Raw genomic sequence first — 27,432 nt, 5'->3', positions numbered from 1 at the left:
TATTATTGGGTCTTGAGGAAGGTTGTTTCCTAATTTTCGGAGAAATCGCCATACTGATATCCAAAGGGGCTATACCAGTTTGCACTCCCATCAGCAATGCAGGAGTGTTCCCTTTACCCCACATCCTCTCCAGCATAAGTTGTCATCAGTGTTTTTGATCTTGGCCATTCTTACAGGTGTAAGATGGAATCTCAAGAGTTGTTTTGATTTGCATTTCTCTGATGGCTAAGAATGTTGAGCATTTTCTTAAGTGTCTTTCAACCGTTTTAGATTCCTCTGTTGACAGTTTTCTGTTTAGGTCTGTACTCCATTTTTTAAATTGGGTTATTTGTTCTTTTGATGACCAGTTTCTTGTATTCTTTATATATTTTGGAGATCAGTCCTCTGTCTGATGTGGGATTGGTAAAGATCTTTTCTCATTCTGTAGGCTGTTGTTTGTCTTGTTGACTGTGTCCTTTGCTTTACAGCTTTTCAGTTCCAGGAGGTCCCATTTATTAATTGTTTCTCTCAGTGTTTGTGCTGCTGGGGTTATATTTAGGAAGTGGTCTCCTGTGCCAATATGTTCAGGTGTACTTCCCAGTTTCTCTTCTATGAGATTCAGTATGGTTGACTTTATTTTTAGGTCTTTGATCCATTTCGACTTAAGTTTTGTGCATAGTGATAGAGATAGATCTATTTTCATTCTTCTACATGTTGATATCCAGTTATGCCAGCACCATTTGTTAAATATGCATTCATTTTTCCATTTCATATTTTTTGCTTCTTTGTCACAAATCAGGTGTTCGTAGGTGTGTGGGTTAATATCTGAGTCTTTGATTTGGTTCTCCTGTCTGTTTTTATGCCAATACCAGGATGTTTTTAGTACTGTAGCTCTGTAGTAGAGTTTGAAGCCAGGAATTGATGTCGTAAAACAATCTCACACCAGTTCAGAATTACTGATTATAAAAAGGGTTATTTATTTAAGGGGAAAAAACTTACAGATCGCCATTCTAAACAACAGTCCTCTGAGCACAAACAGGAAACAGAGTCTAGCTAGCAGCCAGAAAGGCCAGAAGCAAGAGAGCAGGCTTTTTAAACTATAAGAGACCACGCCCAAGTGGGCTGATATCTTAAAGGCTATTGACTAAAGGAGCAGAATATACTCCCCCAGCAAGGAATTGTGTTTGCCTGCAGAAGTTTCTTTATTGTACAGGATTGTTTTGGCTATCTTGGGTTTTTTTTTTTTACTTTTCCATATGAAGTTGAGTACCATTCTTTTGAGGTCTGTGAAGATTTTGCTGAGATTTTGATGGGTATTACATTAAATCTGTAGATTGCTTTTGGTAAGATTGCCATTTTTACTATGTTAATTCCACCTACCCAAGAGCATGGGAGATCTTTCCAGTTTTTGGTGTCTTCTTCAATTTCTTTTTTCAAAGATTTAAAGTTCTTGTCATACAGGTCTTCCACATGTTTAGTAAGAGTTACTCCAAAATATTTTATGCTATTTGTGGCTACTGTGAAGGGTGATGTTTTCCTGTTTTCTTTCTCAGCCCATTTATCATCTGTATAAAGGAGGGCTTAATCTTGTATCCTGCTATATTACTGAACGTGTTTATGAGTTGTAGAAGTTCCTTGGTAGAATTTTTGTGGTTGCTTATGTAAACTATCATATCATTAGCAAATAGTGAGAGTTTGACTTCTTTTGTTATTTGTATCCCCTTGATCTCCTTTTATTGTCTTGTTGCTCTAGCCAGGACCTCAAGAACACTATTGAATAGATATGGAGAAAGTGGACAACCTTGTCGTATTCCTCATTTTGGTGGGATATCTGTGAATTTCTCTCTATTTAGTTTGATGTTGGCTGTTGGCCTGCTGTTTATTGCCTTATTATGTTTAGGTATATTCATTGTATCCCTGCTCTCTCCAAGACCTTTATTATGAAGGGATGTATTTTGTCGAAGGCTTTTTCATCATTTAATGAGATGATCATGTGGGTTTTATTTTTCAGTTTATTTATATGGTAGATTTCATTGACAGATTTTCATATGTTGAACCATCTCTGAATCTCTGGGATGAAGCTGACTTGATCATGGTGGATGATGTTTCTGATGTATTCTTGGATTCACTTGCCAGTATTTTTTTGTATGTAAATGAATAAATGTCATAATTATCAAGATAGTAGATGGATAAATACATAAAGAGATAAATATTCCAATATACAATTAAGTAAACAGGATCAAGTGAATTGGTATACTATATACATATAGAGGCTAAACTTTCTGTAAACAAGCCAGAATGTATGCCAACATTTCAGATGTTACATGTACAAGGCTAAAAGACAAACTGTGGAATCCAGAGTCCAAAGGCTCTCTAACCTGAGTGAATAAAATAGAACATGAACTAATCTTTGCTCTTAAGGTAAAGAAATATTACATCAAGAAGAAAACAAAAGTGAGAAAGAAACAGCTAAATTACTAAGATTATTTCAGAAAAACAAAAAACAAAAAACCTTAGTAGGGAAAGTTCTACCTCCATAGGTTTGTCCATGCCTGGCTTCTTTCACTTAAGAATATATAAATCCCATGGGGTGCAGTCATTCCTGTTCATAGTCCATTGTATTTGGAAGGCTGAAGTGGAATCTTCTTAATCCACAAAGTTGCATTCATGAAATAGGTAATACCAGCAAAGAGAAAGAAAAAGGTAGAACCAGAAAAACAATAAAAATCTAGGAAGTACTGAAAAAGGTGAAAATAATAATCCATTATGTTAGCAATTTCAAGGTTCAGAAAATGAATTAAACCTATTCAAGTAGAATCTTCTTTTGGATTGTCTTCAATATTAATACATTATCAAAGGCAGGTATGCAACACAATACAAACATTAGCACCAAGTGATGATGAATAAGCCCGAACAAATACTGATCAAAATAACCTCCGATTGAGATGAACAAAAGACAAAAATATTAACAACAACCTGGTATTACATAGTAAAAGGTGCAATACTTCAAGAAGTTTTAATAACTATAAGACTAAATGTATATGAAATATTTCCTCAGACTCGTTAGCGAGAAACAACAAAATAACAGAGAAAACTTGACAAGTCCCTAAAATTTCTCCCTGAAAGCATATAGGCTATTCAAAGGGAGTGTGTGTTTTAGCAGCACAATTTAGAGCTTTCAATCTAATGGTTACAATGTAGACCCAGACCATAGCAAATACCAGACTCACAGTTGCATCAATGTTCTGGCTTTTATTGTTTCCATTGAGAAGTTAGGTGTAATTCTGATAGGTCCACCTTTATATGTCTTTGCAGCTGTTAATATTCTTTCTTTATTCTGTATGTTTAGTGTTTTATTATGTGGTGAGGGGAGTTCTTTTTTTTTTTTTTTTTTTTTTTGGTTGGGAAAGTTTTCTTCTGAGTTTGTTGAATATATTTTCTGTGCTTTTGAGTTGAATTTCCTCTCCTTCTATCCCTATTATTGTTAGGTTTGGTCTTTTCATGGTGTCCCATATTTCCTAACTATTTTGTGTTAAGCTTTTGTTAGATTTAATGTTTTCTTTGACCCGATGAATCTGTTTCCTCTGTTGTATCTTTAGTGCCTGGGTTTTTCTCTTCCATCTCTTGTATTCTGCTGTTTATGCTTGCATTTGTGGTTTCTGATCTCTTTCTTATGATTTCTGTTTCTATAATTCCCTTGGCTTTTTTTTTTTATTGTCTCCATTTGAGTTTTCAAATCTTAAATAGTTTCTTTCATATGGTTGATTGCTTTTTTTTTTAATTTTCTTTAAGGGCTTTGTTGATGTCTTTCAATTTTTTTGTCTTTTCCTCTATTTCTTTGAGGGAATTTTTAATTTTCTCTTTAAGGGCCTCAAACATTCTCCTAAAGTTATTTTTCAGGTCATTTTCTTTTGCTTCATCTATATTTGATTATTCAAGTCTTGCTCTTGTAGGGCCACTAGTTTTTACTGGTGTTGTATTGTTTTTTTGTGGTGTTATATGTGTTCTTACCTTGTCTACCCATCTTTTCCTCTGATTGGTGTAGTTGGGGCTGTCTCTTTCTCAGGTGATCAGTCTTCCAGGTGACAGTGGATCTAAGGCTCAGATGGTTGCTCCCTGTGGTGCAATCAGGGCCACGGTTCCAGTCACCCCGTTGATCACTCTGTGTTCTTGGAGGTCACTCAGCAGAGGTTTGTTCTGCTTTTGTGGTGTTTGCTGTCTCAGGCTTGCTCTGGCCTAGGTTGCTGACTCAGTCATGTTTTTGTGTCTCTGGTCTGGGCCTGCTCCCGAGGAGGTCCCTGTTTACCTTTTTTAAAAATTAAGTTATACAAACTTTGTATATATTTAGGGCATTTGTTTTAACATGTTTTGTTTTTCTTCTATACCATGTAACTTTTTTAAAACCTTCTTTTGAAGAACAACTATTTATACTATTTATAGATTTTTTTCTTTCTTTTTTTTTTCTTTCTTTTTTTTTTTTTTTTTTTTTGGTTTGCTTTGAGTTAGGTTCTTACTGTGTAGTCCTGGTTGACCTTCAACTTGCTATGCAGACCAGGCTGCTGTTCTTTGTCTCACAGAGATCAGACTGCTAGTGATGGGGTTGTAGTGTTTCTAGTTTTGACTGAAACTATTTCATCAGTTTTTTTTTCACTTATGACTTACTTTTTATATACTGAGGAGGTTTTGCATAATCTAATATAACAAAAATATTCTGTTTTTTCTAGAAATTATACAGTTAGAGCTCTTACATTTAGGTATGTGATTCCATTTCAAATTACTTCTTGTCACATAGATTAAATTTTTTTTCTTATCTATACAATTGTTCTAGAATCATTTTCCAAAAAGATCACCCTCTCCTTATATTACTTTGGTATATTTGTTATAAATATTTTGATTATAAATATATGATCTTTTCATTGGACTCTACTGACCTTCATTGATAAGTGTTTTTCTTTTGTTGGTTGTACACTGACTTGATTATGTAGAGTGTAATGAGACTTGTAATTGGTGTTCATTTTCTGACCTGTCACTTTTTTCTCCTAAACAGCTCTGACTGTAGGTGTGTATATCTCCTTGCTTTTTTCATGACTTACATTTATAAATGTAATTTTACTTTCTAATAATTTTTACCTTTACTTTCCACAAGTTTTTTCTTTTCAATCTGATTCCTGTTTATTCCTCTTCCCCTTATTTCTCTGACTAGGGCCTTTTTGTAAAATGTTGTGTAAGTATTGGGAAGAGTAACCATTGCCTTGGTCTTAGCAGGAAGTCATTAAGCATTTCACCATTTGATGTACTGTAACTATAAACATTTCCTTTTGGGTCTAGTTTCTTGGTTTTGATTATAAATCAAAATTAAGTTTAGTGTTCTTTCTACATATTTTGTCTGAATCATTTGTAGATGGTAGATTTTGTTCATTTTATGACGCTTTTACTTGTCTTAGTGTTCTGTTGCTGTGAAGAGACACCATGACCATAGCAACTCTTATAAAAAGAAAGCATTTAACTAGGGCTGGCTTACATTTTAGAGCGTTAGTATATTTTCTTTAGTATATTTTCTTGATGGTAAGGAGAATGGCAGCACACAAGCCCACATGGTAGCCAAGAGTTCTACATCTAGGTCCGTAGGCAGTAGACAGAGACACACACACTGGGCCTGGCTTGAGGTTTTGAAACCCCAAAGTCCACCCCCAGTGGCATACTTCCTCCTGTTCCAACAATACCACATCTCCTAATCCCTTTCCTGTTGACCCAAGCACTCAAATATATGAATGTATGGGACCATTCATATTCAAATCACCACAGTACTTCAGGCATGCCAGCCTTTTTGTATATGGCTGGATTTGATTTTGTTGAATCAAAATTTTTGCTGTGAGGGATTTTTGTCGTCAGTATTGTTCATGAGGGATATTGTTTAGTACTCTTTTTTTCTTGTGATACTTTTGTAGAGTTTTGAAAACCAGGTATAATAGTTTGAATAACAATGACCACCCCCCATAAGCTCGTATATTTGAGTGCTTATCCCCACTTGGTGGATGGACTGTTTGAGAAGAATTAGAAAGATTAGAAGATGTGGCCTTTTTGGAAGAAGTGTGTCACTGGGGATAGACTTAGATGTTTCAAAAGACTGCCCCAAGCCCAGTTGCTTTCTCTCTTGTCTGCTACCTTTGAATCAGGATGTTAAGCTCTCTGCTACTACTTCAGCACCATGCTTACCTGCCACCATGCTCCCCACCATGATTGTAATGGACTAAACCTCTAAAACTGTAAGCAAACTCCCAGTTAACTGCTTTCTTTTGTAAGAGTTGCCTTGGTCATGGTGTCTATTCACAGCATTAGAACAATAACTAAGACACCAGGTTAATGCTGTTCCCATGAGATTAGTTGTGAAATAATTACTTTCACAATTTGAAATACATGTGTAGAATTGGTATTGTTTCTTCCTTATGCTTATGTAGAACTCACCAGTAAAGGCATTTTAAAATTGAATTATTTTTGAGAATTTCATATAAGAGTACTATGTTTAAATTATTTCTATCCCTAACATTCCCTGGTCCATCCAACTCCTGTGCCCACCCCACTCCCTCTCACATTCATGTTCTTTTCTTCTTTGATTATTGTTAAACATATGTACACATATACCTACACACACATAACTTACTGTGCTAGAGTTGACCACTTGGTATTGCATAACTGTCAGGAGCTTGGTCCCTGAAGAAAACTGATTCTCCTTCATTTATCAGTCATTGATTGCCCATAGCCCTTCATCTAGGGGCAAGGGCTTGCAAAATTACCCCCCTTCTACATAGTCATGTCAACTAGTACTTTGTTTCTGCAGGCCTTGTTTGGGTAACTATATTGTTGAGATTTCATGGGTGTAGATTCCCTGTCATGTCTATAAGGCAATATCTATCAGCAGGTACCATGGTCCCCTGTTAGGTTTAGAATCTTTCTGTCCCCTCTAGTGATACTCCTTGAGCTTTAGGTATAGGTGTTGCATTGTATATGTGCCATTTGGGGCTGGGAATCCCATGGTTATTCTTTGCATTTTAACCAACTGTGGATCTCTATAATAGCTTGTGACTACTACAAAAGCTCTTTGATGTGGGATGAGCACTACCCTTACTGTGGGTGTAAGGAAAAGTGTTTAGAATGCAGGAACTACTGGTGGGAGGTTCGCTATTGTTTTCATGTCTTAGTCCCTATTATGTTTGCTTTCCTTTAGCTGCACTTAGGATTTTTTCCTTAATCACTGATTTTGAGGAAGTGGATTTTGATAGTGCTTCTTCTGATCCTCTTTGTTTTCAATTTGTATATATGTAATTTCCATCTGTTCTTAGAAAATCTAAGTCTATTATTTCTCATATCTACCCTTTGTCCCCTTGTTTCTGGAATTCTTGCTAAATATCTATGTGTGTATTTACACCTGTCTATGTGTATAAAAGACATTCAGTATTTCCTAGTTCTGTGATACTCTTTTTTTTTTCCTAATCGTTTCTCCCTCTTGACTTCATTTTAGGTAATTTTATTGCTATCATTTCATTCAGTGATATTTTTATTTTGAGTGTAAACTATTTTTGTTTTTTGTAATGTTACTATTTGCAGTTACTATTTTCCCCATGTGTCTTTAATATCTCTTGCCATTAAAAAATACCTCTCTAGTATTCATTTTTTTTTTTTTTAGTTTTCTTAAACGTTGTTCACGCAATTTATAATAGGTGCTTTACCATTCTTGTCTACTGTTTCTGAAATCTGCCATGTGAGTCTACATGCATTGATTTTTTTTCCCTGGCTATGGGTCCTATCCTTTATTTTCTTTGCATTTCTTATCAATTTGTTTGGCTTCTAGATTTTTTTTGTGTTCCTTTGAATAGTGTTAGGCTTTGTTCTATTTTATCTAGGTTAGTTACAATTAGTTCAATACTTTTAGCTTATAAAAATTGTTTGTGTGTGTGGTCATGTATATGCATGTACATGTGTGCACTCACATGCCAAGACAACTGTCAGGAGTCAGTTCTCTTCTTCCACCATGGGTTCTAGGGATCAAACTCAGGCCATCATGTTTTCTTGGCAAGCACTTTACCTTGCTGAGCTATCTTGTCAGTTTAATCCTTTTGAGGTTTGATTGAAAGAAGTGTTACAGTAGGGTCCTGAGCGGTCTTTGTTCTGGTATTGGTTTTTTTTTCCAGTACTTAGGTTTGACCCTTCTAAGGGCAGGTGCACTGTTGTTGTGTTATGAGCGGCAGGGCTGCGTCCCCGGCACCCAACCGCCCGCATGGCTAGCTTATGCCCCGAAATAATTACACGGAAACTGTATTCTTTTAATCACTGCCTGGCCCATTAGTTTCAGCCTCTTATTGGCTAGCTCTTATATATTGATCTAACCCATTTCTAATATTCTGTGTAGCACCACGAGCTGGCTTACCAGGAAAGATCTTAACCTGCGTCTGTCTGGAGTGGGAGAATCATGGCGACTCACTGACTCGGCTTCTTTCTCCCAGCATTCTGTTCTGTTTACTCCACCCACCTAAGGGTTGGCCTATCAAATGGGACTAGGCAGTTTCTTTATTAGTTAACCAATGAAAGCAACAGATAGATACAAGACCCACCTCCATCACACTGTGTATTATAAGGTGTCTGCTCTGGCTGAGGATATCAAGTATTCCCATCCATGTGGAAAACATGGGAATTATTTGGTGTACTGCTTTCCATCCATTCTTTGTCTAGTCTTGGCACATTTCTTTGAACTCTTGGTCAGATCACTGCCTAGCTGTTCACTTTTGGGAACCCTTCTGCAATTCTGGAGCTCTTTGTGCAACTCCGTTTTACATTGCTGTGCCTACTCTAGTCTCTTTGTTGTCTAAGCTTCAGTGAGAGTACTGGACTGTCTCCCCCCCCCCCCCCCCGTGTCGTCTTGAAATCGCCAGACAGTAAACTGGAGAGATTTTAGTTTTGTTATTAGATTGGTAAGTTTTAAAAACATTTTCTGAAAATTTATCCCAAGTGTAAAATAAAACTAATAAAGTTCCTCACTTGATGCAAGGCATTTTGGATACTTCATTCTGGCTTTTTAACCTCAGTTTGATTAAGCCTTTTAAAGGTTTTAAAGCATGACAACTATTTACATTTATTGAATATTTGGTAAAGTTTATGTGTTTATGAAGATGTTATTTATGAGAGCCTACTGGCTTTGAAAGGTCAAATTACCTTTCAAGAATGTATGCATTCTTTTATAGGGCTCAAAGTCTCCTTCACCAAGACCAAACATGCCTGTTCGTTACTTTATAATGAAGAGTAGCAATCTGAGAAACCTGGAAATTTCTCAACAGAAGGGTATCTGGTCTACAACTCCGAGTAATGAGCGAAAGCTAAATCGAGCCTTTTGGGAGAGCAGCATGGTTTACTTGGTATTTTCTGTTCAAGGATCTGGACATTTTCAGGTGAGCCATCCTGAATCAATAAAATGGCATTTATTTTGCCTGTAGGTTATGCTCTCAAATTCAGAGAAAACCAAAACCAAATCCTAGCTTTTTATTGTACTGGGGCATAATGGAATTGTCTGTGATGTGACTGGGAGTGAGGTTGATTTCACATTTCTGCAAGGGGGCGACAGAACTGTGCTTTCCCTTGACCTACAGTGTTTCCAGATGAGTCATCCTTCCTGCTGACAGCAGCTTTGCGTCTGTCAGTGGATGAAATGCCGCAAAGCTTTGCCTTTGTAAAATATTTATGTGGACTGGAAATTTATGAACAATGAAAAGACCTGCTTCTTTTTAAAAGAAATTTCAAAATTATATTGTATGGGTGTTTTGCCTGAATCTGTCTGTGCATCACATGCATGCAGTACCTGTATCAGCCAGAAGAGAGTCAGCTCCCCTGGAGCCAGAGTTATAGATGGTCCTGAGCCACCATATGGGCAGTGGGAATTGAACCCAGGTCCTCTGGAAGAACCAGCTAATGCTCTTCACCACTGAGCCATCTCTGTCTCAGATATGGTTTCTTAACTACCTTTGACTTAACTTGCAAACCATTGAATTATTTCATAGTTATAGTATTCATAAATAAAAATTACAATTTTGATAATTATTTTTATATAATAAGTGCTGGCTTACAACTGTTGATACATTAGAAACTATTAATATTTGAAATTACATTTGGCTAGAATTTACCTTCCAAAATTTGATAAAGAAGTTTTTTTTTGGTTCTTCATAAATTTGTATTATTTTAATATTGTATCTTTTCTTTAAAATTCTTTAGAATTATAATTATCCCTATCAGAAAGATACAGATATCTTGGTCACCAGGGAGTGACACTATTTGAAAGGATTAGGAAGAATGGCCTTGTTGGAGGAAGTGTATCACTGTGGGGTAGACTTTGAGGTTTCAATAGGTGAAGCCAAGTCCAGTGTCTTTTTAGTCCTGGTGACTGAAGAACCCAACGTAGAACTCTCAGTTACTTTCTGACCCCATATCTGTCTATCTGCTGCCATACTCCCCAGAATGATGATAATGAACTAATGCTCTGAAACTGTAGTGTAAGCAAGGCCCATACAAGTTGCCATGGTCATGAATCACAGTATCCTCCAGTACCAAGTAAATCTCAAGCATCATTGGCTCCAAATGTCAGTGCAAAGCAAAGATGAGCACTTTGTGTGTGTGGAGAGGAGAGACACCTGAAAAGGAGAGATGGAGAATTTATGTTAAGGGTAAACTATAAAACTAAAAATCAACTTTGCTCTGGGACAATGGTTTGTACCCTGTCAATTGTATTTTAATAAAATGCTGATTGGCCACTAGCCAGGCAGGAAGTAGAGGCAGGGTGATGAGAACAAGAAAATTCTGGGAAGAGGAAAATTCTTTCTGCAGTCGTGATCCTGATGCAGAGGAAGCAAGATGTGACTGCCTTGCCAAAAAAGTTACCAAGCCACGTGGCTAACTCAGATAAGAATTAAGGGCTAATGTAAGTTATAAGAATTAGTAAATAAGAAGCCCGAGTTAATGGGCCAGTAAGTTTATAACTAAAAACAAACAAAAAAAAAGATACAGATATCTTAATATCATCTTTGCTTTCTTTTCCTTTCATTTTTTATACAGGGATTTTCTAGGATGTGTTCTGAGATAGGAAGAGAGAAGAGCCAGGACTGGGGTTCAGCTGGACTAGGTGGAGTATTTAAAGTAGAGTGGATACGCAAAGAAAGCCTGCCCTTTCAGTTTGCACACCATTTGCTCAATCCTTGGAATGACAACAAGAAAGTGCAGATAAGCAGAGATGGGCAGGTATATACTGGCATCTTAAGTTTTTTCTTTTGATTTTTTTTTTTTTGGTTGTTACTGCTCAGAGGAGAATATGTATTAATATCAATTGCATATGCCATATACACATGAACAAAACTAGTTTTGATTTATAAAGAGCATGAAGGTCTGCTTGCAAATGACTTACGGATTTTTAAAGCATTTTCTTAAGTTTTGTTTCTTGCTGTATGAAATCTTTCCTAAGTCAGTAAGTCACTTCATGGAGTTTTCTCTTGTCTTATTAGTGGCACATTGACAGAAGCAGATTACCATTGTAAGGTGATTTGACTGCAGTCTCAAGCTGACAGCACCGTCAGTTTCCCTGTTGTTTAAGCACATTGTATAAATAGTAGCCTCTTAATTCTAATGCCTTGCTTTATTTCTGTTCCCTTTGCGTTTTTGATGCTACATCTGTGCATTTAAACTAGTAATATTATGAGAATTAATGAATAGTGCCAAAGTATTGTACTAATAGCATCATGTAATCTCTTCTTATTAACAGTACAGTAAGCTGTTGGTCCCAGGTTACATGGGAGAAAGTAGGTTCAGGGGTTTGTTTTACCGAAAGTTATATCCAGTCATTTATCTGAAGTTTTGTGGCTTACTACCGCAAACCACCCTGGGAAAGAGTTGGTTTCTTTCTAGCTAATCTTCAGAGTATCATCCATGCCACAGGAGGATGAAAAAGTGGCATTCTTTTTATTCATATAATATTTTAATTTATTAATTTTAATTTACTTTAAATGATATCTAAGGTAGGAATATGTAGTCACCTAAGACGCTTTCTTGGGGAGGAAGCTAAAAACAATTAGGTTCAAACCTTCAGAAGTTCAAATTAAGTGCTTCTGCTGAATATCCACGTAAAGTAAAATTTGTTGTTTCTATCTAGACAAAATTCTAAATTGATTACATGGAAATCTGTTACTATTGCATCACAAAAGTTGCAAGACTTTTCACATGAAGTAGAATTTTAAATCTGAATTATCAACTCTTTAAAAGCAGAGAATTAGAAATAGTATGTACTGTTTTGTTTGATAGTAACATCTGATTTTTTAAATGTGAAATTTAAAGTGATTTTTTTTGCCTTTTTATCCACTTTTTTTTTTACTGATTTTAAAAAAAAACACTCAGCCCATTTTTTTACATGTTTGTTTTAACTTATGACTTACTAGGAGCTAGAACCTCAGGTTGGTGAACAGTTGCTCCAGTTGTGGGAACGTCTTCCATTGGGAGAGAAAACGACAGCTGATTGACATTGACATTCAGGTTAGACAATATTTGGCTTGGGGACTACCTGCAGTATTTGTTATCATTAGGAATGCCTTTCAGATTATTTACCTTCTTTCTTTTCTTTTTTGTTTCTTTTTTACTTTTTCAGAATTCCTGGCTGTGGAAGAGCATTATGCCTCTTGTAACTACTGAGTGCACTGACTTGTTGAAAACCTTGATGAGGTGTTGTGTGTCATGAATGGGTTTTGTAACTTAGCGTGTTACTTCAGAATCATCATTTTCATATAGAGGAAAATATCATTTAAATTTTTGTAGTGATTTTAGGCAATGACTATATAATGTTAATTATATGTTTCTGATGAACGAAATAGTAATTTTGATATTTGATATAACAGCACTTATTTTAATTTAATTTAAATGTAAAGATTTCTTTAAAATATTCAGTTGATTATGACAACTTTTTATTTTTTATTTATTTTTTATTTTTATTTTTGTTTTTCTGGACAGGATTTCTTTGTGTAGCATTGGCTGTCCTGGAACTAGCTCTGTATGTAGACCAGGGTGGCTTCAAACTCCCAGAGATCTGCTTGCTGCTGCCACCTGAGTGCTGGGATTAAAGGCACATGCCACCACTGCCCAGCGATGCCAAACTCTTACTGCTGACTATTTAATTCAGGAAAGGCATAAATATATCAGTACATCTAAGCACCATTCTAGAAGAGTGAACTTTTAGGTTTATCATTAAACAACCAGAAAAACTAAACATTTAAATTATCTCTTTTAGAACTAGTGTATTTATAAGGGCTATTCATTCTGTTATTTTTAGTCTGGGATATAGTAAAGAAGTAAACAAATGGGGCACTATTTTTCTCTGATTAAAGAATGAGATAAAATCTAAAGAAAGGTAGTTTCTCCCTGCCTTTGATCAGACCAGGCTTAATTTTTTTCTGACCCTGCCTGTTTTCACTGATGTACAGTATACCTATTCTTTTTTTCTTCTTCCCATGAAACAACCTTCACACACTATTATTACTATTATGGCATCATTGTTTTGCTATAGAAACCCAATTTAGAAACACTAAAATTTATGGAGATTTATAGAAGTTTTTAAAAAATGCTCAGCAGTTATTGGTAGATTGGTTGCTGTATATCTTTGAAACTAAAGCTCACAAGGACCACAGTTCTTTGTCTTCTTCCATTTATTTTTCAATCTTTTTTCTCACCTGTTTTATATGAATCGACATTTATTTTTCTAAGTCTGTGTGGACACCAAGTCTCATATTTCTTTGCCATCTCAGAATAACTTTGTTTGATGCCTTTCCCACCACATATTAAAGATTTCCTTAGAGACTTTTTAGAGAGAGTAGAAGGACAGGACAAAAACAACAGATATGTCTTTATTACTGAGCTCTAAATAGAGCAAGCTTGACAGTAATTTTCATGGCATTTGAGTCATTATTATAAAATGTATTTAATTTAAAGATAAAAAGAAAACAAATGTCTGGTTCTATATTTGAGAACAAAGATTTGGAAAATCATGGATTGGCATGAAATCTTGAGAACTCTTCTACTTTCTCTGAGAAAACATATTGGTGCATTGCTTTACTATATTTTCTGTGACTTTTGCCTATACTAAAAATTGTGTTATATAAATAAATATGTAATATATGAATGCATACATGTGTACACACACACACTTATCCACCCACTCACTCACACACTTTGAGGCATACCTGTAAACTGAGCCAAAGTGAATTATGCTTCATTGTATGTGTATTACATTTCTATTCCTATTCAAAAAACTTACAGTTTTCCATCTAACATATACTTCTTTTCAAGTATATATGTAGAAATTTTCAGGATACTAAATTTGGAGGGACTTTCAAAAAATAAAACTTGTTTAAATTTTCATCTCTTTTCTAATATCTAGCCTTATAAATAAATGAGAGTTTGTTGGTAGAGTGAATATAATTTGAATGTAATTAAAATGCTGTCTTTTGAAGAAATGAATTTTAAATATACATATTAAATGAAATTCTATGAAGTTGTTTAGATACTGTGTACTATAGCCTTCCTCCTTCCCATGTGACATTTTATTTTTTATTGTTTTTATTAAGCTATATATTTTTCTCCGGTGCCCTTTTTTTCTCTCCCCTCCCCTTCAATCCTCTCCCATGCTCCTAATTTACTCAGGAGAGCTTGTCTTTTTCTACTTCTCATGTAGATTAGATCCATTTGTGTCTTTTTTAGGGTCCTCATTGTTGTCTAGGTTCTTAGGTATTTTGAATTGTAGTCTGGTTTTCTTTGCTTTATGTTTAAAAGCCACTTATGATATTTGTCTTTTTGCATCTGTGTTAGCTCACTTAATATGATGTGTTCTAGATCTTTCCAGCCTGCAAATTTCAAGATATCATTTTTTTTTTTTGCTGTGTAGTACTCCACTGTGTAACTGTACCACATTGTCCTTATCCATTCTTTAGTCGAAGGGTACTTAGGTTGTTGCCAGGTTCTGGCTATAACAAACAATGCTGCTATGAATATAGTTGAGTATATGTCCTTGTGGTATGATAGAGCAACTTTTGAGTATATACCCAAAAGTGGTATTACTGGGTCTTGAGGAAGGTTGTTTCCTAATTTTCTGAGAAATCACCATACTGATATCAAAATGGGCTATACCAGTTTCTACTTCCACCAGCAATGGAAGAGTGTTCCCTTTATCCCACATCATCTATAGCATAAGTTGTCATCAGGATTTTTGATATTGGCCATTTTTACAGGTATAAGATGGAATCTCAGAGTTGTTTTGATTTGCATTTCTCTGATGACTAAGGATGTTGAGCATTTCCTTAAGTGTCTTTCAGCCATTTTAGATTCCTCTGTTGATAGTTCTCTGTTTAAGTCTGTACTCCGTTTTTTAAATTGGATTATTTGTTCTTTTGATGACCAATTTTGAGGTCTTTGTATATTTTGGAGATCAGCCCTCTGTCTGATGTGGGGTTGGTGAAGATATTTTTCCTGTTCTGTAGGCTATTGTTTTGTCTTGTTGATTGTGTCCTTTGTTTTACAGAAGCTTTTCAGTTTTGGGAGATCCCATTTATTATTTGTTTCTCTCAGTGTCTGTGCTGCTGGTGTTATATTTAGGAAGTGGTCTCCTGTGCCAGTGTGTTCAAATGCACTTCCTATTTTCTCTTCTATGAAGTTCAGTGTGTTTTTTTATGTTGAGGTCCTTGATCCATTTGGACATGAGTTTTGTGCATGGTGATAGATATGGATCTATTTTTTTTTTATTCTAGACTGCTGGGTTCTCTGGCAAATAGGGCTGAGGCAGAGCTGGTACTGGTCTCTCCCTGGGGCTGATTGGGATGGTGAGTATTGACAACTCAGACCTCCCTCGTGGCCACTGGAGAGAAACACACTGAGTCGGGAGTCTGTTGAAGCAGAATCTCCTTTAATTGTATTAGGCAGGAGCTTATATAGGGTTGTGATAGGAGTCTTGGGATGGGGTGAGGTGGAGTAAGGAATAAATGCCAGTAATATCCTGCTATGTTAGCAGTGGTTAGGCAGAGGTGGGTTTAGGTCGGACTGAGCTGAGTCATTCATGTGCAAAAGTTATGGCCAGAGACAGGTCACCAAACTTGAGTTAGGCTCTGGAAGTTACACTGGCCTCACACCCTGCCTCATGAGGCTCAACATACATGTTGATATCCAATTATTCCAGCACCATTTATTGAAGATGCTTTCTTTTTTTCATTGTATAGTTTTTGCTTCTTTGTCAAAAATCAGGTGTTCATAGAAGTGTGGATTGATATCTTCTTCAATTTATTTCTTCAAAGATTTAAAGTTCTTGTCATACAGGTCTTCCTACTTGTTTGGTTAGAGTTACTCCAAGATATTTTATGCTATTTGTGGCTATTGTGAAGGATGCTGTTTTTCTGATTTCTTTCTCAGCCCATTTTTCATCTGTGTAAAGGAGGGCTACTGGTTTTTTTGAGTTAATCTTGTAACCTTTTATGTTACTGAAGGTGTTCATGAGTTGTAGAAGTTTCTTGGTAGAATTTTTGGGATCACTCCATTTTTTTGAGGGAATTTTTCATTTCCTCTTTAAGGGCCTCAAACATTCTTTTAAAGTTATTTTTAGCTGGGTGGTAGCTTTAATCTTAGCACTCGGGAGGCAGAGGCATGTGGATCTCTATGTGTTCAATGCCAGCCTGGTCTGCAAGAGCTAGTTCCAGGACAGGCTCCAAAGCTACAGAGAAACCTAGTCTCAAAAAACCAAAATAAAAAAAATAAATAAAGTTATTTTTTTAGGTCATTTTCTTCTGCTCATCTATATTTGGTTGTTCATGTCTTTCTGTTGTAGGGCCACTAGTTTTTATTGGTGTTATGTTGCTCTTTATGAGTGTGTTCTTTGTCTATTTTTATTTTCCACTGATTAGTGTAGTTGTGGCTGTGTTGCTGGTGATCAGTCTTCCAGGTACCAGTAGATCCAAGGCTCAGATGGTTGCTTCTCTTGATGCAGTCAGAGCCATGATTCCAGTCACCCCAGAGGTCACTCGTTGTTCTCAGAGGTCACACAGTGCTTCTGGGGGTTGCTCTGTAATTCCGGGTATCATTCTGGCCTGCTCCCATCTCCATGCTTGCTTGGTGCTGCTTTTGCTTAGGTTGCTTCCTTGGGCCTGATCTGGCATAGATTGCTGGCTCAGGCCTGCTCCAGGGGAGGTTGCTGGTTCTGGCCTTCTCCCTCGGCAGTTGTTCTCACCCAGTCCGCAGAGGTCTCTTGCTGGGTCTGCTCCCTCAGTGGTAGCTCCCTTGTACCTGCTCCTGTCGAGGTTGCTACCTTGGGCCACTGGTTCAGGCCTGTACCCACAGAGGTCTCTGGCTTGGACTTGCTCCCTCTGACTCACACCTGTCCTGCAGAGGGCAGAGGTCTCTGGCTTGGGCCTGCTCCCTCAGTGGAGGTCCCTTGTCCCATGTAACATTTTAAATCTCTTGTAAGATAGTCATTACATTTGTTTTGTTTGAAGCTTGCTTTAGACACTTCCGGTACTAAGACTAAAGTAGCCATAATTGATGCTTTCTGATATATCAATGAATTTCAGTTACCTTGAAGAATACTCATGTATACCAATAACCTGCTCTTCCAGTGGCAAAAATCTAAGAAGTGTTGAGTATAAAGCCTCAAAAATGCTGGGTGGTGGTGGCACACTCCTTTAATTACAGCACTCAGGAGGCAGAGGCAGGCAGATCTCTGTGAGTTTGAGGCCAGCCTGGTCTACAAGAGCTAGTTCCAGGACAGGGCCCAAAGCTACAGAGAACCTTGTCTTGAAAAACAAAACAAAACAAAACAAAAAAAAACTTTAGCATAAAATCGGTTAGCTACAAATTAGCTATTCAAAAGTGTCATCTTGCGGTTACAAAGTTAAAAGTAATAAACATGGGTACAATGCTTTAAGGACAATATTCAAATCCAAACAATTATTTCATGTTGCAAGATATATATATTTTATTTAGTTCCTTTTTCTACAAGAGGGTCCCATGTCTCAATCTCTCTGTAAAAGGCAGACCTTGTTAAAGCACTCTTTTCCCATCACATACCATAGTTTTTCCACCAGTACAAGCTCCTATGTATAGGAACAATGGGTCTATATATCCCATACTTTACATTGTATTATTCCCATCAGAATATACTGATATTGTCATTGATTCTGTATACTTGATGTCCAGGGAACTTACCCTCAACAGTTGGCACTATGTGTATTCCTGAGGGCTTTTCCCCTATTTTGTGTATGCATGCCGTACTCTCCTTTCCAGGACTGTGAGAGATGGTTAGTGTTCCAAATGCGGTTTTCTTATACATAACTGTTTCTGTTGAGTCAGTAAAACTCTCAGGATTAGGAGTTGTAGTTAGTGATTCCAAATAAGAGAATTGAGAAACATTAGCCCCCTGTTGAATCTTAGGGAAAAAATATTTGAAAAGAACAGGTTTTCATGGAAAATTACAGCAGTTGCATGAGTGACTGACAAAACTAACAACTGCCCAAAGAATCTCCAATATAATGGGAGAGAAAAGAGCCTGCAAGCTGCACTAACTTTGCAAGTTCCTACCCTGTCTGGTGGACTTCTGGTCCTTGTCATGTGAGAGTCCATTTCCACAGAGGCCTTGCCCCTTGGAAACCCACTGGATAGTTATTCATATGCTGATCCAAGTCTAGATTGCATGGCTCCCAAAAGTTTAGGCTTTTGCCAACATTTCCCTATGTGTCACAACTTTCAGGTCCCTCCCATATCACATCCAGCCTCTCCATCTAGCCAGATTTCCCACATCTTTTTCCAGGGTCTAGGCCTGTGAGTTTCTCTGACCCTCCCCAACCCAGCAAATCTAGCTCTGATCTCACATCCAGTTCTCCTGCCTTGTCCTAGTCTCGTCACTCCTGCCTGTGGTACACCTAACTTCTCCACCCAATCCAATCCCACCCCCTTCACTCCAGCCTTAGACTAGGAGGCACATCCTGTACATTAGCTCAGGCCTCTCAGTCTATCTGACTTTATTTCACTCAAGTCATTTCCAACCCCTAGGTCCAACACAGCCACATATTCTCTTCTGCCCTAACTTTCCTGATTAATATCAACCTTAGAACTAACAAAGAAAGGTTCACATGTCCAAATCTCATTGCAAAAATACAAATAATATGAAAGACGGAGCCAGTATTTTCTCTAAAACCTAACAGTCCTGTCAAAATATTTGCCAATGAAAGCTAACCATCTGAACCCTAGGACACATAAGAATTCAAGGAAATTAAAGGAGACACTAAGAAACAGTTCAAAGAATTAAAATAAGACACAAAGAAACAACTCAATAAAATGAAGGAGAAAGAACTTAAGGAAAATAATAAATGCCTGAGAACAGAATTCTGTAAGGTGATAAAAATTTAAAGAGAACTCAGGGTGAAATGAAGATGGAATTGAAAAAAACCCAATAACTAGGAATCTCAGAAGGCTTACAAGCAGAATGAACCAAGCAAAAGCATTCTATCAGGGCTTGAAAATAGAGACTCTAAGAAGAATTTAAAAATCCACAGGAAAGGATCATTCAAGAAATGTGGGATATCATTAAAAAAAAACCATTGAATTACAGGAATAGATGAGAGAGAAAAATCCCAGGTCAGTGGCATAGACCAGAACTTAAAGAATATCATAGAAGTAAACTTGAGATTCAGAAAGCATATACACCCATACAGATACAAGAAGCATACACAGCACCAAATAGACAACAAAATCTCCACAGCACATCTAAGTATTATATTTATCAAAGAAAGTCTACAGAAAGCTGCAAGAGATAAAACACAACTCATATATAAAGGAAAAACTCAGAATAAGAGCTGCCAGAATATCCTGGAACAGTACATCCAAAATCCTAAAATACTATGATAGCCAGATTAGAATAATATATCCAGGAAAACTATATAATTGTAGGAGAAAGAACAACTTTCCATGATATAGACAGTCTTAAAATTTTTATATCTAACAAACCAAACCTAAAGAAAATACAGGAAGCAATTTTTAGGTTGAAGAGAGGAATAAAGGAGAGCAAAGAGACTGAGAAAGAAATATGAAGCCATAAGTATTAAAACACAAAACACCACTGAGAACACAAACACTGCTACCAAATATCAACACCATAACAATTGAAATTACACACTATATTTCAGCAATAACTTTAAATATTAATGGCTTTAGTTCTCCAGTCAAAAGACACAGACTGACTTAATGGATCAAGAAACAAAACTTTATTTGCTGTCTACAAGAAGCATTTTTAAAGATAAACATCATCTTAGAGTAGTAGGACAGAAATATTTTAGTCAAAAGGGACCAGTAAGCAATACGCATTGCTTCCCAAATATAGAACAAGATAGATGTCAAACTAAAACTAATCAGATAGAGAGGAACACTTCAATCTAATCAAGGGAACAGTGGGCCTGGAAGACTTACTAGCCTAAACAAATATGCACCAAACTCTGGGGCACCTAATTTCATTTAAAAAAAAAAAAGTGTCTTCTATGTTTAAAAACAGATCAACATCAACTCATTAATAGGTGATTTCAATACCCATTTTATCCAATAGGTCATCTGGACAAAGAATAACAGGAAAACATCACCAGGCAATGGTGGTGCATGCCTTTTATACCAGCACTCGGGAGGAGAGACAGGTGGATCTTATGAGTTTGAGGCCAGCATGGTCTCCAGAGAAAGTTCCAGGACAGGCTCCAAAGCTATAGAGAAACCCTGTCTCAAAAAAACCAAACAAACAAACAAAGAAAGCAGAAAAACATCAAAATTTATTGACATCATACATTAAATGGTCTTAACAGATCCCTACAGAATATTCTATCAAAACACTAAAAAAATACACATTCAACTCAGCAGCTCATGGAAGCTTTTCTAAAGTAGACCACATCCTGGCACTCAAAACAGATCTTAACAAATTCAAAAACATTGAAATAACTCCTTATGGCCTATCTGAACACCATGTAATAAAACTTAAATTGACAGCAAACAAATCTCTAGTACATATACAAACTCAGAGATTAAACAACTCACTACTGAGTGATGAATGGGTGAAAGAAGGAACAAAAGAAATGAAGGAAGGAGGGAAGAAAAAAGAATATTCTGGAGCTAAATGAAAACATATCACAAAACACCTTATAGGACACATTGAAAACAGTTCTATGAGGGAAATTTGTAGACCTAATTGCATACATTAAATAATCAGAATGAGCAAAAATAAGTGACTTAATGTTGTTACTAGACAATCTGGAAAAGGAAGAAACCAAATCTAAACCCAGTTGAAGCCAGATGTGATGGTGCATGCATTTAATTTCAGTCCTCATGAGGCAGAGGCAGGCAGATCTCCTCATCTATACAATGAATTCCAAGACTATGAGGGGAAACCCTATCTAAAAACAACAAAACCAGTAGACAGAAAAACAGTAAAAATCAGGGCACAAATTCATGAAATAGAAACAAAACAATATGAGAGGATCTCTGATGCACAGACTGTGACTATACAGAGTGAACCAAAAGGTGAGTAACCAGTTCCCTAGCTGGACAGCCCAGTCTCTAGACCATAGGCTCCAGGGCAAAACCACAGGTTCCTCCCCCACCGCCTCAGCTTCACTAGCCAGCCAGTAGGCAAGCCTCCTGCAGGTAGGTGCTCCAACACTCCCCCAATTGATCAAAACCTGTAATCTACAAGTTCTGCTCTACCCCCAAACCCACCCATCCGTGAGACCTCAGCAGCTCCCTGAGATGCAGTTACTGCACACAGCAGACTAGGAGCAGCTTCCTAAGACACAGACAGCAACTGTAACAATCTTTCCAAGAGAGGATCCCTGAGACACAGACATTAGCTGCAAGGATTAGGAAAAGAGGCAATGACACTGCCTGCACCAATTTTGGAGGAAGAAATGGGTAGGCGCCAATGGAAGAATATATTCAACAACCTAAAAAGCAATATGGCAGCACAAGAACCCGGTGGCATGATCATCCTAATCCAGAAGAAGCAAAAGAAAATGACCTTAAATACAACTTTATGAAGATGATAGTGACACTTAAAGGGGAAATGAAAAATTCCCTTAAAGAAATGGAAAAAAGGACAAAATAATTGGAAGAAATCAATACATCCACTAAAGAAAGTCAAGAAAACCAAGAAAAACAAACAAGTGAAGCAAACACAGTTCAAGCAGTTTGAAATTTTAAATTAAGGGAAGAAAACACAAATCGAGGCAATTCTGGAGAAATAGAAAATCTTGGTAAACAAGCAGAAACTATAAATGAAAGCATAATAGAATACAAGAGACAGAAGAGAGAATCTCAGGTGTTGAAGATACAATAAAGGAAATAGATTTATCAAAGAAAATTTAAATGCAAAAAATTCTTAAAACATCCAGAAAATCTGGGACACCATGAAAAGACCAAACTTAACAATAATAGGGATAGAAGAAGGTGAAGAACTCCAGCTCAAAGGCCCAGAAAATAATTCAACAAAAGCATAAAAGACTTTCCCAACCTAAAGAAGGGATATGTCTGTGAAAGTACAAGAAGCTTAAAGAATACCAAATAGACTGAACCAAAAAATAAATAAAAAAAGTTCTATCGCCATGTAATAAAGCACTAAACATGCAGAATAAAAAAAAAGTATTAAAAGCTACAATGGAAAAATTCCAAGTAACATATAAAGCAGACCCATCAGAATTACACTTGACTTTACAATGGAAACTCTGAAAGCAAAATGATCCTGGACTGATGTGCTGCAAACACTAAAAAACCACATATGAAAGCTTAGACTATTATACCCATCAAAGCTTTCAATCACCATAAATGGAGAAAACGAGCTATTCCATGACAAAATCAGATTTAAATAATGCCTATCCACAAATCCAGCCCTACAGAAAGTACTAGAAGGAAAACTCCAACCCAATGAAGTTAGTTGCACCCACAAAAACACAGGCAACAGATAACCTCACACCACCAAACCCCAAAAAGAAAAACTACCACAGAAAAGTAACAGGAATCAACAATCACTGGTCATCAATATATCTTAATATCAATGAACTCAATTCACCTATAAAAAGACACAGACTAACAGAATGGATACAAAAACAGGACCCATTCTTGTGTTCCATACAAGAAACACACCTGAATCTCAAAGACATTTATTACCTCAGAGTAAAGAGTTGGGGAAAAGTTTCCAATCAAATGGACCTACGAATCAAGTGGGTTTGGCTCTCCTAATATCTAACAAAACAGATTTATAACTAAAATCAATCAGAAGAGATAGAGGACACTTTATACTCGTTACAGGAAATATCCATCAATATAAAGTCTTAATCCTGAACATCCATGCCTCAAATACAAGAGCATCCACATATGTAAAAGAAACATTACTAAAGCTTAAATGGCCCATCAAACCCCACACACTAATAGTAGAAGACTTCAACACTCCACTCTCACCAATGGACAGGTCAGACAGAAACTTAACATAGAAATAAGAGAATTGATAGATGTCATGATTCAAATGAACTTAATAGACAACTATAGAACATTTCACCCAAACACAAAGAGAATATATCTTTTCTGTACCTCATGGAACCCTCTCTAAATTACTACATATTGGCCACAAAGCAAACCTCAACAGATAAAAAAAAAATTGGAATAATCCAGTTTGTTTGTTTTTTGTTTGTTTGTTTGTTTTTTTCAAGTCAGGGTTTCTCTGTAGCTTTGGAACCTGTCCTGAAACTAGCTCTTGTAGACTAGGCTGGACCTGAACTCACAGAAATCTGCCTGCCTCTGCCTCCTGAGGGCTGGGATTAAAGGTGTGTGCCACCCCTGCATGGCCGGAATAATCCCCTGTATTTTATCAGATCATCATGGCTTAAAGTTAGAATTCAACAACAACACTAAAGAAAATCTACAAACTCATGGAAATTGAACAGTGCTCAGTTGAATCAAATTGAGGAAGAAATAAGAAAAATTTCCTAGAATTCAATGAGAATGAATGTACAACAACCCAAACTCATGGGACACTATGAAAGTAGTGCTAAGAGCACTGAGTGCCTACATAAAGAAACTGTAGAAATCTCATACTAGTGACTTGATGGCACACCTGAAAGCTCTAGAACAAAAAGAAGGAGATTCACCCAGGAGGAGTAGATGCCAGGAAATAGTCAAATTGAGGGCTGAAATCAATCAATTAGAAACAAAACAATACAAGGAGTTAATGAGACAAAGAGTTGGTTCTTCGAGAAAATTAAGATAGGCAAACTCTTATCCAAACTAATTAAAAAGCATCCCAGTTAACAAAATCAGAACTTAAAAGGGGGACATAACAACAGACACTGAGGAAATCCAGAGAATCATTACGTCATAATTCAAAATTTTGTGTTCCACAAAATTGGAAAATCTAAAATAAATGGACAATTTTCTGGATAGGCACCACATGCCAAAATTAAATCAAGGCCAGATGAACAATTTAAATAGACCAATAACACCTAAGGAAATAGAAGTAGTCATCAAAAGTCTCCCAACCATAAAAAGAAGTCCAGGGTCTGAGGGTTTCAGGGCAGAATTCTACCAGAACTTCAAAGAAGAGCTAATACATGTATTCCTCAAATCGTTTTACACAATAGAAGCAGAAGGAACATTTGAATTCTTTTTATGAGGTTACAGTTACCCTAATACCCAAACCACACAAAGACATTACAAAGAAAGAGAATTACAGACCAATATCCCTCATGAACATTGATGCAAAAATACTAAATAAAATGCTGACAAACTGAATCCAAAAACATGTCAAAAAGATCATCCACTATGATAAAGTTGACTTCATCTCAGAGATGCAGTAATTTCAACATATGAAAATCTATCTGTTGAAATAACCAGGCTAGCTAAGGATAAAACAATTATATTTTATTTATTATAAGGAGAAAACTCATGAAACAGGAATGGAAGATCCAGGCTCTGCTCGATTGCTGGGGAAGCTACCCAGAGAACGTACCTGGGTCGTGCACATGTTTTTATCTCCCGGTCCCAGAAAGCCTCACCTAAAATAGGTTCCACCCCTTAAAGATTATTGGTTAACAAGGCTTTCCGCATCATCTCCCCCTTTTGTCTAAACAAGAGCAATCCAAACCAAATACAAAACTATATACAATAGGAACAGATATCAAGTATAAAATTATAAACAACATGAGCAATATTAAGCAAGGAACACATAACAAACGTTTTAATAAAATTCTATTCCAAAGAGTCTAAATCTTGAATCGGAAATAAGCTTGGCTAAATCATAAGAGGAATATAACTATGATTATCTAATTTTCAACCCCATCAAAGTCCTAAGAAGAAAGTAATATTACTTGAACAGGCAGGAAGTGCAATCAAGCAGCTTCCAAAGCAAGCAATATATAATGGAGACAATTAGCTACCTGAACAATCACCCAAAGTCTCATTTGCAACATCAAAATACCAAATAATCTAATTAAAAATGGGGTATAGATCTAAACAGAATTCTCAACAGAAGAATCTCAAATGGCTGAAAGACCCTTAAGGAACTGCTCAACATTCTTAGTCATCAGGGAAATGCAAATCAAAGACAAGATCTCCTAAGTAAATTGGGAGCATGGGAACCTTGGGAGAGGTTTGAAGAGGAGGGGAGAGGTAGGGAAAAGAGCAGAGAAAAATGTAGAGGTCAATAAAAAAGTAAAATTAAAAAAAAAAAAAACCTCTTGTTGGACCCTAGAGTCCAATCACCCAGGAGGGGTCGCCCCAAGAGACCATCTCTCACACCACAGCTAAAAGCATAAGGGTTTTATTAATTCTGTCATAACAGAGTCTTTCAGCATTATAGGCCAGAAAAGACCCTGAATAGCTGGTACAGGCTACTTTTAAAGGAAAAAGCCACAAAAGGAAGGAGGTTGTCTGGAGGTTGTTCTTTAACTATTATGATTGGCTTATTCAAAAGGACTATTACCAATAATTGGCTGGAGAGTGGTTGCCAGATCAGATGAGGTAAGGGGGAAACATCTGAGTGTCACTTTGCCCCCTTCCCAGGGCCTGAGTCAACACCTAAGGGTTATCTTGCCCCTATTCAGGGAGATGGAAAGTTCCCAACATCTCAGTACGTGCATGTACAATTGTTAGGTCCTTGGTTCCCAGTGGAGAGGAGAGCACTACTGTTGAGACTGAGAAGGCTCAGAATTGTCTTAAAGTTTTACAATCTGAGATGCCATCTGTTACCTGTCAGAATGGCTAAGATCAAAAACACCAATGATAGCTTATGTTGGAGAGAATGAGGAGTAAGGGTAACACTTCTCCATTGCTGGTGGGAGTACAAACTTGTACAGCCACTTTGGAAATTAGTTTGGTGGTTTCTCAGAAATTTGAGATTCAATCTACCTTAAGATCATGCAATACCACTCTTGGGCATATACCCAGACGATGCTCAATTATACTACAAGGACATTTGCTCAACTATGTTCATAGCAGCATTATTTGTAATAGCCAGAACCTGGAAACAACCTAGATACCCCTCAACCACAGAATGGATAAAGAAAAAACGTGGTACATTTACACAATGGAGTACTGCTCAGTGATAAACAAATAAACAAATCAAAACAAACAAAAACAATGACATCTTGAAATTTGCATACAAATGGATGGAACTAGGAAAAAAAAAACATCCTGAGCGAGGTAACCCAGACCCAGAAAGACAAACACGGTATGTATTCACTCATAGTGGATATTAGATGAAAAGCAAAGGATAACGAGCCTATGGTCAATGACCCCAGAGAAACTAGGTAGCAAGGAGAACCCTAAGAGAAACATACATGGATTCCTCTGGGAAGGGGAAATAGACAAGATCTCCTGAGAACATTGGGAGTGGGGGGGCAGCAAGGGCAGAAGGGGACAAGGGGAGAAGTGGAGGGGAAGGAGAACATGAGGGAATGGGATGGCCAAAATGCAGGAAGGACAGAGAGGGCGAACAAAGAAAGAGATATCTTGATTGAGGGAGCCATTATGGGAACTAGCAAGAAACCTAGCACTAGAGAAATTCCCAGGAATCCACAAGGGTGACCCCAGCTCAGACCCTAAGCAATAGTAGAGAGAGTGCCTGAACTGACCTTCCCCTGTAATCACATTAATGATTCCCTTAATTATTATCATAGAACCTTCTTCCAGCAAATGATGGAAGCAGATTCAGAGATCCACAGCAAAGCACTGGGCTAAGCTCTCAAAGTCCAGTAGAAGAGAGGGAGAAGCGATAATATGAGCAAAGGGGTCAAGACCACGATGCGGATACTCCCTGAAACAGCTTACCTGAGCTAATGGGAGCTCACTGACTCCAGGTTCACAGTGGGGGAACCAGCATAGGATCAA

The 27,432-nt window shown here is 37.0% G+C and overlaps 1 protein-coding gene across 2 annotated transcripts in view; it reads left to right on the top strand.

The window, feature by feature from the left end:
* The window catches only part of Ythdc2 (YTH N6-methyladenosine RNA binding protein C2), a 65,640-nt gene extending 51,178 nt beyond the window's left edge, over positions 1 to 14,462 (top strand). Inside the window, exons 27-30 of one of the 2 annotated variants that reach the window (XM_057789013.1) lie at positions 9,216 to 9,419; positions 11,074 to 11,256; positions 12,444 to 12,537; positions 12,650 to 14,462. In XM_057789013.1, coding sequence (XP_057644996.1) covers positions 9,216 to 9,419; positions 11,074 to 11,256; positions 12,444 to 12,524 — 468 coding nt within the window. In that variant the 3' untranslated portion in view covers positions 12,525 to 12,537; positions 12,650 to 14,462. Of the gene's footprint in view, positions 1 to 9,215; positions 9,420 to 11,073; positions 11,257 to 12,443; positions 12,538 to 12,649 lie in introns of those variants that run through there. The other variant, XR_009058306.1, reaches the window with a different exon arrangement.
* Positions 14,463 to 27,432: the final 12,970 nt, after the last annotated feature.

This window comes from Chionomys nivalis, chromosome 14 (genome assembly GCF_950005125.1).
Source record: "Chionomys nivalis chromosome 14, mChiNiv1.1, whole genome shotgun sequence".
NCBI classification, from domain to species: domain Eukaryota; kingdom Metazoa; phylum Chordata; class Mammalia; order Rodentia; family Cricetidae; genus Chionomys; species Chionomys nivalis.
Note: the sequence above shows the minus strand (reverse complement) of the source record. Positions and strands in the feature narration are given on the sequence as shown.